The sequence below is a fragment of the Lepisma saccharinum genome, chromosome 1 (genome assembly GCF_977018435.1).
Source record: "Lepisma saccharinum chromosome 1, izLepSacc3.1, whole genome shotgun sequence".
NCBI classification, from domain to species: domain Eukaryota; kingdom Metazoa; phylum Arthropoda; class Insecta; order Zygentoma; family Lepismatidae; genus Lepisma; species Lepisma saccharinum.
The window spans coordinates 125,704,131-125,718,261 of NC_139229.1; the positions used below are offsets into that span (position 1 = coordinate 125,704,131).

Below are 14,131 nucleotides of genomic sequence, written 5' to 3' on the forward strand. Positions count from 1 at the left end.
GGTCCAGACGGCAGAGCCTCGTTAGTCTCCAAATTCTGTCCAGTGTACTACGTGGAAAGGCCACGTCGAGAGAGAGAGAGATAGAGAGAGAGAGAGAGAGAAGAAAATGAAAGAAAATGCGAGAAAGGGAGAGAAAGTAAGTGAAAGGAACGAGAGAGAGAGAGAGAGAGAGAGAGAGAGAGAGAGAGAGAGAGAGAGAGAGAGAGAGAGAGAGAGAGAGAGAGAGAGGAGAAGAAACAGAGAGAATAAACTGAAATTATATACAAACCCGATTAAGAGTACCTTAAGACGCGACTCTGCAATTACGGGATAATGCAGGAAGAGTATTTGTGGGTTTGAAATTCAAGAGGCTGGAAAACTAATACAACAATAAGAAGAAGGAAATCCAACAAAGTACCATCATCGGATCAAGGTAGTACCATAACACGAGCAAGGGTTTCACTCTGAGGAATATTTCTTCTGAGAGAAAGCTGAGAGCTTGGCCTAATGCTTCCACACGTGAGTACAAAAGAAGAGGCGCTGCAACAGAACATTGCACAGAAAGGAAATGACATAAAAACCACGACTGTGTCGACTTTATACACATATAGGGTAATCGGCTAATGTTTAAAATGTGAACAGAACCACACAAACGTGCAATAATGGCGTCGACAGAGGACGAAAGGTAGCCTCTGCTTTTGTGGTCGCGGCTGCTAAATGTCTCTTTTCTCTCTCGATTTTCTTCCCCTTCTTGGTACTATCTTTCTTCCTTTGTCTCTCTAATTTCTTCTATCCATCTTTCTATATCCCACTCCTTCATTTTCTTCTTCTTACTCTCTGCCTCTTTTTTTGTTTCTCTCTTTATTCTTCTCTTTCTAACTTTCAGTATATCACCCTCCTTTCTGTTTTCATCTCTCTCTTCCTACGTTTGTTCCCTTGTTTATTCATGTTCTTTCTTACTTTCCATCTCTCTCTCTTACTTTCTACCTTCCTCTCTCTCTTACTTCTGTCTTTGTATCTATCAATCTTTTCTTCCTGTGCCTCTTTCTATTACATTTTCTCTTTATTTCTGTCTATCGTTCTTCCTCTTTGTTCCTCTGTGTACGAATCACGTTATTCTATAAATGATTCTAAAAATTCCGACGAGAATCAAATGACGAGAGAGGTTTCCCATTGCACGAACGCGACCGACGAAGCCTCGTGCGTCGCTCACTCGCTCCTTTCCGCTCCTTTTACAACGCTGCAGTAACGCTGCTCGCTCTGCAGTTCACATGAGAGCGCTCTTCCACAAATATGGCGGATTGACCGAATTAGCTTGGTGAACAGTAACTAAAATATGACAGTACATTAAAATACTTTTGTGGAAACTTAAGATTATCGCCTCCCCAGTAACAGTTAATCGTAGATTAATACTGATAAGTATTAACTGATGGATGATCAGTATCACACCAATCGCAGGGAGTATAAAATTCAACGACCTGTCCTACTTTAGGTAAAATTCACACTTTCGCCACATGAAAGTGTTGTGAGGATGTGGAATAAAACATAAAATGTTGAAAATCATTTCAAAGATGGGTTCGATTCTGCTGTTTTGTTCTATTGATACTACAACTACTGCAAAATATTTAATAACCAATTGGAGAAGTGTTGACTCGTCAACCTGGACCCGTATATACTACCATGCTGTTGACTCTCGTGAAACAAGTAGCTAATACGTCACTGCCCCCGACTCTCCTAAAATTTCAAGGAACAGCTAGAAATTGATTTAACCCTGTATCGGTTCTTAATTAAGTCAAAGACATTCTGACCCTGACAACATTTTTAAAATCCTCGTTCATGGACAACCTTGCAGATGACATGTTTTACAAAATGCTATATCTCAACCGCATTAGGCGAAACATCCTTCCCTAGAATTTAGAAATTCCTTTGAAGGTATAAATTTAGCAGAGAATAATAATGACCGAAGTACAGGAAGGCCTTCACGCTGCACCCATCCCACAAGTGAAAGCTTTGTTGCAAGGAAACAATGTCTGAAGGCGGACCTGTTCAACGGAGCTTCAAAAGAAAAGAAAGCCTCGTTGACACTTTATTTCCCTTTACTGCATTCCCCCTTCCCCCTAAAACATTACATTTTAAAGCAAAAAAACAAAGGAACATATCATTAACAAGATAAACCTTACTGTAGAAACAAGAAAGCATTACCAAACTGTAAGGAGGCAAAAAGTTTATGAAGTTTCGTAATGTTCTTTACATTTCCTTCTGACACAAAATAAAGTCACTGTGTTGATCCTTCTACCGCTTGATTCTTTCTGTACCAAGATGAAGGTGCGCTGGTTCCTTGTTTTTATTCTTTCTTTCTGTCCGGAACGGAAACAAAGCTTATCTAGTTTCATCGCACACAACGTTTTTGTTCACGTTCTGGCAACGCTGGTCCATTTCCTTTCTAAAGCCTATTTACATTGGTTCAGTACAGTGGTCAGCATAACGCGCTACGAAGCCAGCAGTCCCAGGTTCGAATCCTGCATATGGCATGAACGTATCATTGTGTTTGTCAAATTACACATACATCAGTTCATCATTCAGCCTCATCGTCGCAATTAACACAAGAGGAATAAAAATTGACGAAGAACAACAGAAATAGGAAAAGAAAGTACAAAGATCTTGACAATTAATCAGGATTGGCATATTTAAAACATCACGTTTGAAACAACACATGTTTATGTTTGTAACACTCTTCTTTAAAAAAAAAATATAGTATTTGGTTTAAAAAATTTCAAGATCCTCATTAATCTGAGTAAAGACTTAGCAATATCGATCCGATTCTTGGAGAAAGATACTGAAAGCAGGGGAGAAATGTAATAGTATATGTTGATTATCCTCTCTTTGAGTGATGTCACAGACGAAAGGAACTTTTCCTTCCTGCTACGTATCGAAACTTGGTCAAGAGCCATCATGGGGAAAAGTGGCTCACACGATTGGCTCTACTGACTATTCACTTTTATGTAGTTCCAAGTGTTCTCAAAATAACACAGAGCTTCACAAAATGCAAGAAGATGATATTAGACTTTCTTCTCTAGATGAAAGCCTGTAGGTTTTGCAAAAGTCGTGAAACATGTGTAAATTCTTGCTACATGTCAATTAAAAGGATGGCTTCAGCTTTGCTATTAACTGTGGTAATCAAATTGTTTGCAAAAAAAATGAAAAGATCTCTCTCCCACCTCAATCCCCTCACTAACTCTCCACCGAATATCCCACTTGAACCTGGATCCGCCCCTGTTTTACTCAAGAATCTTGTAAATAAACTTTCAAGAGAGAAGTGGGGTGGGGTAATATATAAAAGTCGTGTTCTCAAGGAGGGTGCATTGTCGTCGTTTTGTGTCATCAAAAGAAAGGAAATATTGGGAGAAAGAAGATACGGAAGAAATAGTAAAGAATGAGACGAAGGAGGTGTATTGAAGAAGCCATACAAAAGCACAGAAAGAGAGAGTGGGGAGAGGGAGACAGAAGAGAAGGTAAATAAACAAGCGAAACAGAAAGAAAAAGAAATAAACAAACGAGAAAGATAGTGATACGGAAAAAGAAGAGAAATTAGAAGAGCAATATAATGAGAGTTAGGGGGAAGAAGGAGTAAAGATGATGTGAGATATTGATTGAGTGCTTTAGTTTATATTTCGTCGATTTTCTGCCACATTTGGTTAATCGCGACAAAATGACAGTAAACAAGAAGGAATACATAGAAATAGTAGAAATGATCAGGTAGAGTGAGGGATGCAAGCACAGAAAAAGGTACTAAAGACAGAAAGGAAGATGCAAAGCTGGACTCGCTGATTGATTTGGATTATTCTACCTAGGTACGTCGCTTTCCTTCCATTTTTGGCTAATCGCGAATGCGACGAAGGAGGGACACAGAGAAACACCTATGACCAGGACGGGATTCGAACCCGGATCTCTAGCGTCGTAGGAAAGAAGATACATAAACAAGTATCATTCAGGGATCTTTCTTTAATTTTGAATGTCAGAGCTTTACTTTCTCGGTACTTGCGTTAGTGACGCGTTACAGGATTTAGACGAGTAATCGTACTTTATTACCTTGCGTTACTTATTTTATCTTCATGCATTGAGAACTGGTAGACTTATTGACCTACACGGAACCGAACATGCTTTGTTTAGTTGTTCTTGTGCATGTACGTACAGTCCGGCTGCTTTGGTCGAGATCATGGACGAAAGTACGATTACTGCATGTGTTCAATGGCAAAATAGTGGTGACGGTAGCAAGTGTATTTGGAGCGGATTTTGCAAGAAAAAAAAAAAGGTTTGCTGCCGAAACAATGAATTTTTAAACGTAGTAACATCGCCGGCAAAATACGTAAAGATATGTTTACGAATTATGGAAGAGTCCACGGATTTTCTTCATTGCAGACGAGACGCAGGCAATCTAGTTTTGTAGATCAAGTAACAGGAACCAAAACGTTGACGATTTCTGCTTCATAATCGAACAAATCAATTACGTTGTGCTGAATCGTCTTTGTTACCCTTCGGATTTGTTTTGAGCGTTAACGAAAGCATACAAGCGCAATACCACAGCGTGTGCTTCTGCCTATTCCCCCTCTCGCGTTTGGAATAGTCCTCTAGAGCTAGTCTCGTCTTCCGTGGTTGGACAGTAAAGTGACACTGGGAAAACATACACTAATCTGCATTGAACAGATGTAATACTTGTGTAAATCATTAAATGTTCTTATTGTGTCACAAAGTAACGTATTATTCGATAGCTAATAACGAGTTTTTTTTGTAACTTACCCAACTCTGATGAATATTAAAGAATTTCTCTTTCCTTTCAGGAACTTTCAATTACATCATTTGCAGGTCTTTCGATACGAGGAGCCATGTAAACTCGTCTCCTTGCACAGTTTTTGATTCGAACCTTGTCGAACCTATGACAAGTTACCGAGATTGTCATTCGCAACAATGAGAGAATACAACAGATACTGAATGTTGGTACAGCATCCAAGAAATTGATCATTCTTCATCTGTACAGTATATTTAGCTTTCTAAATATTTTCAAAAATATTCAACTTTCTCAAGGTTGAAACCTTTTAACCTCGTTAACAATGTCCTCAAATCTTAAAGCGAACAGCGAGTTCAATGGTGGAAAAATTTTGTTTTTATAGAAGCAGAGGTGAGAAAATCGTGAGCAACACATCCTGCCTTGCGGCTGAAGCTGAAGATTCTGAGAAAGGAATAGCATTGTGTTGCGAAGCAAGGCCTTGCGTTTTCCTCCCATTTGTCCGTTCCATTTAGTTAATGGAGAGAACACGAAGACGTTCGTCATAATCCCTAAAGATGGCAGCAGCATGTAATGCTTCCCTTGGGTGAGCGCGTTCACCAGTATTTCTAGCGTAAAATTAGTGTTGTTGAAATTTCATGTGCACAGAATTACTTTTTATAATTACACCGTAAGCTTATGCATCTTCTTGAAAATCTGTATATGGTTTCTGTATTTATACATAAATGCAAATCGCAACCATTTTCCTGTAAAGGAAGGACACTGTACAGCACTATAACATTTTCATTCTTAAAGGGGCCTCACCTGTCCCACTCTCCCCCACTTGACACCAGTGGCGTGCCCAAGGGTGGCTTGATGATGGTCATAACCCCTTTGGGTAAGTATTTCTAAAAAAAAATGCTATAGGCAGGAAAATATGGCAAAATGAGGGCTGACTACAAAAAATATATATATACGAACTCATCCTCCCCCTTTTCGAAAATCCTGGGCACGCCACTGCTTGACACCGCCGTCCGTCAAACGCAACAGCTTATAAGCGAAAGTAAGCAATTAATCTCGAAGTGAATTAAGGCCAGGAGGGCGACTACTTACCCCGTAGTTCCCGAGGATGATGTTCCCCTTGAGGAGGTTGTGACGGAGGTTGATCTTGTTCAGAGAGTTGTTGGAATCCTCCTTCAGCGACAGCAGCTTCCCGCCGTCCACCTTGTTGCCCTGCAGATCCTGCAAGTTGAGAAATCTTCATTAAAGATGTCGCTCTTTCTTACTCGAACAACGAGCATCCTGTCGTAAAAGACGTTTCAAGATATCCGATTCCTTTTCTATGCAGACCACGTTTAATTTTACATTTCGCTAATGAGAAAAGACACAAGGAGTTTCTGTGGAACTAATACAGTTCAGCTCACATGTGTTTCGGACGAAATAAAGTCAAGTGTGAGTTAGTTCAAGTAATCTGTCAACTCTCTTGCAAGTCTTATCAGCAGTACACAATTTGATAATAGGGAAAATACTCGATTTTTGTAATTTTTATACTAGGGACGTTCAATATATAAGTTTCCCTGTACTATAAAATATTGTATAAAGCAATGCCATTAAAAAGAAGCACATGGTTGACAAGCGCCATCCTTCGTCTACAATGAACAACAATCGATTCGTTATCAAACGTGAAGGCGCATGCGCTCAAGGGCGAAAAGTTCGGAAAACGCGGGCTCGCGTCATAAGGAGTTCACAAGCATGGATGCTAAGGGCGTTCTGCTTATGGACTTTTTGGAACGAGGAAGAACAATTAATGCTGTCAAACATTGGATAAACTGAAAAACGCAATTCGACATAAGCGACCAGGTCTCCTGTCAGCTGGTGTCATTCTTCTTGACGATGACGCTCGCCCCCACTCAGCAGTGCAAACACAACACAAAATTGAAGAATTGGGGTGGGAACGGCTGCCCCACCCTCCATACAGCCCCGATTTAGCGCCGAGTGATTTCCATCTTTTTCTGGTGTTAAAGTCTGAATTGCAAGGCTACCGTTTCGAAACAGATGAAGAAGTGAAACGGAATGTGACAATAGTGCTCAATAGCCAGAGCCCTGATTTACTTGCAAAGGGTATGGACAAATTGGTGCAACGGTGGGACAAATGCCTGAATCTCTATGGGGATTATGTGGAGAATTGCAGAAGGATCCTCCTACATATGTATTTATAGTTTTCTAATGTATCTTAAATTATTTTTTTTACAGCATAGGGAAACTTATATATTGAACGACCCACGTACATGAATTTATCATAGTTCTTTAATGACTTACTTTTAGTACTCTGAAATTCGTGGTTAATTTCTATAAACTATATTAGTGACCTTGTATTTTCAGTGAATTTTACTTTGATATGTTTTAACTTCTGAAATAAAGTTTTATCTCTGACGTTGTGCTTTATTATACTGTTATGAATTGAAGGTCTCGGGTGTAAAACATGGTAAGTGACATTTTGGTCATTTTTGAGTTGCAAAGCAAAATGTGCCATCCCTCATTTTTCGAGTGAAATTGCCATGTCATATAATTTGCATTGGACTCAGTGAAGTCTTCTGAAACTGGTAAACACAACAGGAAAACAATTTATCTAATAACATCTTATCTTAATGAACTCAGAAATGACTGCAATGTTACGTACAATGTTTTACACCCAACCCCTTCAATTATGTTTTTGACTAACTTTCCATGGAATATCAATCTCGAGTACTCTTTACGCTGTAAATATCAAATTTGTATTAGGTCTCCCACCAGAGATATGGGAGCTCTAATTTTGAAAAAAATAAATAAATGAAAAACTATATCTCAAAGAGGAAATCAGTAACAGAGCTCAAATATTTTCTGCTAAAACTTTGTATATATAAGTTTCCTCTAAAAAAATTATAGCTCTGTTATTACATTATTTCCCTACTAAAAAAATTCTAAACTTTAATTTTCGTTCAAAGTTGAATATCAGTTTTGACCATAAATTTCAGCCATTTGTATTAGAGATGGTACAGAACATGTAGCTTGAAATGTACTGAAAACAATGTCTTTTTCCGTCAGCTTTCTATATTTGTTCTTATCTGAGTTGTCATAATTATCTCAACTCTCTGCAAAGGCCACAAATGCCTCAAGTCATGAAACAATAGGGTTTGCGACAACAAAAATGTTTTTTTTTTTTTAAAAAAAATGGTCGACCAACTAATTACAGTTTGTTTTAGGACCATTTGTAATGGATTGACCGTTAACCACTTTCATTCCTAATACTTCAAGATGCGGGTAAAGAGGGAAGTAGAAATTTTTCCCGCCGTATTATTGCAAGCATATTATATTTCTTAAAGTACACGCACAGCTTGTACTTACCACTAGCGACAGGGCCTTCATGGCTAGCAGCACGTCTTCTAGCTCCGTGAGATTGTTGTGGGCCAAGTGGAGGGTCCTCAACTTCGTGAGTTTGGTGAGGGACCCTGGCAACTGATGCAGAGCATTGCGAGAGGCCCTCAGCACCTCCAAACTGCAAGGAGAAGAACACAAGAGGTTATACATCCATTGAAAATTTCGTCCATACAGCACTTATATACATAATTGATGAACTAATGAAAAGGTTATGAGAATTTTTGGTTAGTTAATTGATTGAAGACGGTGGTAGGAACGGAACCCCAGCATTTGCTTGGAGTGAACCACGTAAAAACCTTAATTAGGATTTCAATCTGCGACTTCAAATTTAACACTCACCCAGGCCTACGTATCTGCACTTGTATTTATCTTATTTTGCGGCCTCTTGAGGGTAATCGCAACTAAAGGCGATGAATAATGATTACATGTAATTGATGAAGAGACACACACACAAAATAAATATCCTTCATGTACCTACATGAATACAAACTGTTAGTAGCGAGACATTACTTAAGATAATTGAAATTTATATATATAATCCTGAGAATTTTAAATATGAACAGGAATACAACATTTAACTGTCAGGGTTTTCTTGTGGAACGAGGAGGTGTGACTACGAAAAACGCGAGGGTAAAAAATCGAGTTCCAACTTGACAAGAACAAAACTCTATGGGTTGTTTAGAATCCTGCGCCTTCTTGTGTAAATCTAAAACCCTACTTACGACGGTGAATTTACAGCCATTTGGGAGCGATGTAAAACTATTCCGTGTGGGCAAGAAGATTAGAAATGTACTGGTTAGTCAGAATCCTTAAACTCACAAGTGCGTGTTTTTAGTATAAACATGGAATTCAATTTTTGATGTTCAGGTGAAGACAATTTGAGAGGTAGCAAATGCTTTCTTGATGCAACAAAAGATGCATAATCAGTGCAAAACTTCTGACTAAGAAGAAGTTGACTAGGCTTACTGTAACAATTAGACAAACATTTTGTACCGTGCAATTCCTCTTTGTATAGTTCGTGTTACAAACCTTATTACGCCCCGCTGAATGAAACTTGCCACACGTTCAGCTAATACGAAATAGTGTACTGGGGACGGAATTCGTGAATGTAGGCGAGAGAAAGTTAATATGCAAATTGATCATAGGAAGGGCTTGTTATCTCCGATTTAATTTGCCATCGAGCGAGGAGACACATTCGACAAGGACAATTGACAAGCGCTAGGAAAGGGCGGGGCACTCGCAGATGGCACTAAAGGTCTGCGGACGGGGCGTGGAGTGCTGCCTAACGAACCCTGTGAACGTCGGTGTCAATGGAACACTCTTATCTCACCTGTGCACGGTGTTATGTCGGTGAAGGCCGTCATCAATGGGGTGAACTGTTTGTTTAAACGCATATCACTTCCGTACCTATCTGTCGTTGAACACAAATGCTGTCCTTGCCCAATATAAAAATGTAATTAACTCTTAACTTAATGTTTCGTATGATTGATTGATTTAGTTTATTTTACTTCGCGTTTTGTGCCTCTTGGCTAATTTGCGAAGATTGGGATGACTGATGAAATTGATGAATGGACATTCACAAACAACCAAGCCCGAGCGGGATTCGAACCCGGGACCCTTGGCGTCGGAGCGCGATGTGCTAACCACTCGGCCACAGGGTCCGGCAACGTTCCGTATGAAAACTGACTTAAGTGGGGGCTGAAAGACCCCACACTTTTCTTTAATACTAAAATTCAAGGAACCATTTTGTTCTTGATTCACTGCCTCCTTTGTTGATTATATATGTGCAGTTATTTATTAATTATTATTTATGCTTTTCTTGTCTGTAAAGGTGCAGTTGCTTATTAATTAAAATAATTACAAAACTTACCATCATTATCAACTATTTTACACTCTCACTGGCATGAGTGTCACGAATGACATGCATTGAAAGATGGCGCCTGATACCTAGTGCGTTTTGCCTCCTATTTACATTACATTTAAGTTTTTATGAACAAAAGTAATACAGAAATATTAGGAAAACCCTAGACAGCAATGTAATTTATTTTCAGTTCTTTATACAAATTTTCAGTTCAAAAATCGAAAAAATAGAGGTGGTGGGCCTGACAGCGCCCCCTAGGGTAAGCAAGGTTTAAGACAAGGGTGGAGAGGGTGGGTTTAATCCACCTTGGTACCCATTGAACAGCCTCGTGGAAGAGGATGAGAAAACCAAGGAAAGAGTTGCATGGAAAACGCATTGAAATAGGAAACGCTAGAGAAACAGGGGTAGAAGAAATAAAAACAGAAGAGAATAATATAGACAAAGACAAAGATAGAGAAAGAGAAACGGAGAACAGAGGAAGGAAGAGAGGCAAAAATTTAGTTTATGTTTATAGTTTAGTTTATGGCTAATCGGGACTGGACCTACAATTTTCAAGTGGGAACCGAACCACTGTGTACAGTCACCGGCAATAAAAATGAGACACCTAGATCCTGAAATATTCGCTTCCCTGCAAGACGTTATGTATGTTGCCTACCTCGACAGCGATAAGTGGACTTTAATAGCGAATTTTCAATGCCAACTTCTACCACAGCCGTAGAGTTAGGCAACCCACATAACGCTTTGCAGGGAAGCGAATATTTCAGGATATAGGTGTCTCATTTTTATTGCCGCTGACTGTACTTCCGCCGGGTATCGAACCAGCGACCCATTCATCCACGCCATCGAGGAGGCACGAAGAGAGGTAAAAAAAACGATAGGTAAACACGGAATGGAAAATAGAGGGACGTGATTGAAAAACAGAGGACGGAAAGAAGAGAGAAAACCTGTACTACAGTGGAGAAACAGAAGGAAGAGAGAAAGACGATAGAGAAACAGAAAGGAAGAGAGAGAGAGAGAGAATGGAAAATACAGAAACAGAAGAAATAAAGGGAACGAAAGAACGTGTTTGAAAAACAGAGGATGGAAGAAACGAAAGAGGAGGAATGATACACAAAGCAAAGAGAAAAATACAGAATATAGAGAAACAGGAGGAGAGAAAGAATGGGAGAAATGGAAAGAAACGATATAGGGGAACAGAGGAAGGAAGATGGAGGAAGGACATAGAAGCAGAAGGAGGAGACACGGAAAGAGTGAGGGAAAATGGAGGAAGGAAGAGACAGAAATAAAGAGAGAAGCAGAGGAAGGAAAATAGTAAAAAGATAAAGAAATTAGAAAAGGCAAGTGAAGGTAATCTAAACGAAATTCTACTTTGACGGAACTCGTCCGGGACTGTTCTAGAATAGGCCATCGCAAAATTCAATATCGTTCAAGAAAACATCCACTTTATGTTCTATAAAGTGAAAATACTAGCGAAAACACTCTTCTAGAATAATGGAGGATCATATTTAAGTCTCTTCTACATCCGAGAACAGTGGAGTTTCCTCTGTAACACATACTTTAGTCTAGTATTGAAAGTGAATGAATGTCTTTTTAAGTCTCAGAACTCTGTTGAGTTTGTAGTAACTTTGTATAGGGTGTATAGAATGTTTTGCCCCTTACACACTCTCTTGAGTACTGTTCCATGTAGTGAAGCTAGTACACCCAACGGCAAAAGAAACAGTAGGCGAATTGTCCACCACCATTTACATTCGGTCTGAATTACACAATCTGATGACAATGAATTCAAATAAAGACGTCAATAAGCAGAGAAAAATGTCTGCTTCGAACCAACATAGTTTCATTCCTTAAAACAACACATAATGTACAGGGTGGCGCACGAAATGATACCCCATTTACTTTTTGAATGAAAATAATATTTATGTATTCATTTTAAAATATTTTTTTCCTAGGAAACCTTAATCCATGGAGATTTACTGCCAGTGGCTGTAGTTCACTGAATCTTCACCGTGGCGCTAGCAGTCCAGTGTAGCGGCATGGCTGACAAAGGAAGGCTCACGCCAGAACATCGTGCAGCAATAGTGTTGTTGTTCGCGGAAACCAAAAGCATTGTTGGTGCACAGAGACGTTTCCGCGTCCAATTCAACACACGTTGGGCTCCAAGCAAGAGAACAATTCACAAACTCCATGAACAATTGCGGGTTAAAGGGACATTATTGGAACCGAAACGGCCGCGAGTGAATAGTGTCCGTACGCCGGAAAACAACGAAAGTGTACGGGTCGCTATGCAAAGAAGCCCCAGTAACTCCTGTAGAAAAGCAGCTACCCAACTGGGTATATCGAGACGCTCTCGGCAAAGAATTCTCAAAAGTGATCTTCACCTGTACCCCTATAAAATAACAGTTGTGCAGAAACTGACACCAGAAAAGATTCAGCGGAGACTGGTATTCGCTGAATGGGCTGAGGGACATATGGATGTTACCAACAATACGTGGTTTTCGGATGAGGCTCACTATCACTTGGACGGAGGGGTGAATAGACAAAATATGCGATTTTGGGCTACCGACAATCCGCAAGTGCTCCATCAAAAGGAAAGCCATTCTCCCAGGATTACAGAGTGGGCCGCTATTTCAACGCATGGACTCATTGGACCACTCTTTTTCGATGAAAATATTAACAGTGAGCGTTACCTGGACATGCTTCGTAATCAATTTATTCCTCAGCTTCTTGTGAAGGATTTGCCATTTAACACACAATGGTGGTCAGTATTGGCCTCCCAATAGTCCAGACCTTAATCCCTGTGACTATTTCCTGTGGGGATTCCTGAAGGAAAGGATTTTTCCAAAACATCCAGAAAATCTCATGGATTTGAGAACATTAATTACGCAAGCTTTCACTGAAATTACAGAAGACATGTGTCGGAGGGTGATCAATAACCTAACTGTTCGTTTGACTACAGTTGTGCAGTGCAATGGTGGTCATATTGAGCATATTTGGCATTGAAACATTTTTCCACATTGCTTTGTTCACTGCAATGTATGTTTTTTTGAAAAATGTTGCTTACTAAAGTTTTTACACTAAAAACAAATGGGGTATCATTTCGTGCGTCATGAAAATAGCGGTGGACAATTTGCTTACCATTATCTTTGCCGTTGACTGTACCAGAGTAAGCAGAAAGCCGTGGAGTGTCCTCTTTGTATTCCCACTAACAATAGTCACAACACGCACCTACCTATTCTTCGTCCAAAGCAAATATGAGTCGATGTTAACAACTCACGTGACGTGGAGAGATCCTATTGCATGATTTCCACAGCAGCTGTACTACAGGAACGGCCAGTAAATATACTGACGAGCTGAATTGAGAACTAACCAATGAGCAAGCTCACAAACCACGTTTCTTTATTTGTATACCATCTTCGTTCTTGCTTTGGACAGTGTGTTTCAATAATCTCGAAATTAACACGGTAATCATAGAAATTATATTCTGTAGCTGCGACAAACCTTGTTAGCAGTGCTATGTATTTGCAAGTTCGTAGTTGTACACTAGATGGCAAAACTAAACTGTAGATTTAAATAGGAATAAATTGCACCGTTATAGAGATATTACTTCGTTAATTCCATTAGCTTAAACGGATATATATATATATATATATATATATATATATATATATATATATATATATATATATATATATATATATATATATATATATACAGGGTGTTGCAAAATACCTGTTACAACGCTTGGGAGGTGATTCGACAAGTAAAAACAAGGAAAAAATGCCATGTGAAAAAATGTCGAAATCGGCACCGTTTTCGAGTGACAGGCGTGCGAAAATCGCCTCACACCATGTTTATAGCATAATAACTCAAGAAGGAAGAAATATATCAATGTCGGAATAAAATAATACAAACAAAATCGTACCTGGCGAATACAATGGTGCATCAATTGAGGCCCAGTGTAAATTGCGCAAGGGGACTCTCAAAGAAAGTGGGGAATCCCCTGATGGAAAATACAAGAAATTTACTACTATCTTCTACATAATGTTGAGATCGGAATGTAGCCAGTAAAAAATGGCGACGTATGTCCACATGTCCCACTACTGCTGGGACAA

The 14,131-nt window shown here is 39.4% G+C and overlaps 1 protein-coding gene across 2 annotated transcripts in view; it reads right to left on the reverse strand.

The window, feature by feature from the left end:
- Nucleotides 1–14,131, reverse strand: part of Phlpp (PH domain leucine-rich repeat protein phosphatase) — a 219,580-nt gene that overhangs the window by 45,489 nt on the left and 159,960 nt on the right. For both annotated transcript variants that reach the window (XM_083138376.1, XM_083138378.1), the window contains 2 exons: nt 8,126–8,276; nt 5,855–5,983 (listed from right to left, as the gene is read on the reverse strand). In XM_083138376.1, the coding sequence (XP_082994502.1) occupies nt 5,855–5,983; nt 8,126–8,276 (280 nt within the window). The remainder of the gene's footprint in view (nt 1–5,854; nt 5,984–8,125; nt 8,277–14,131) is intronic.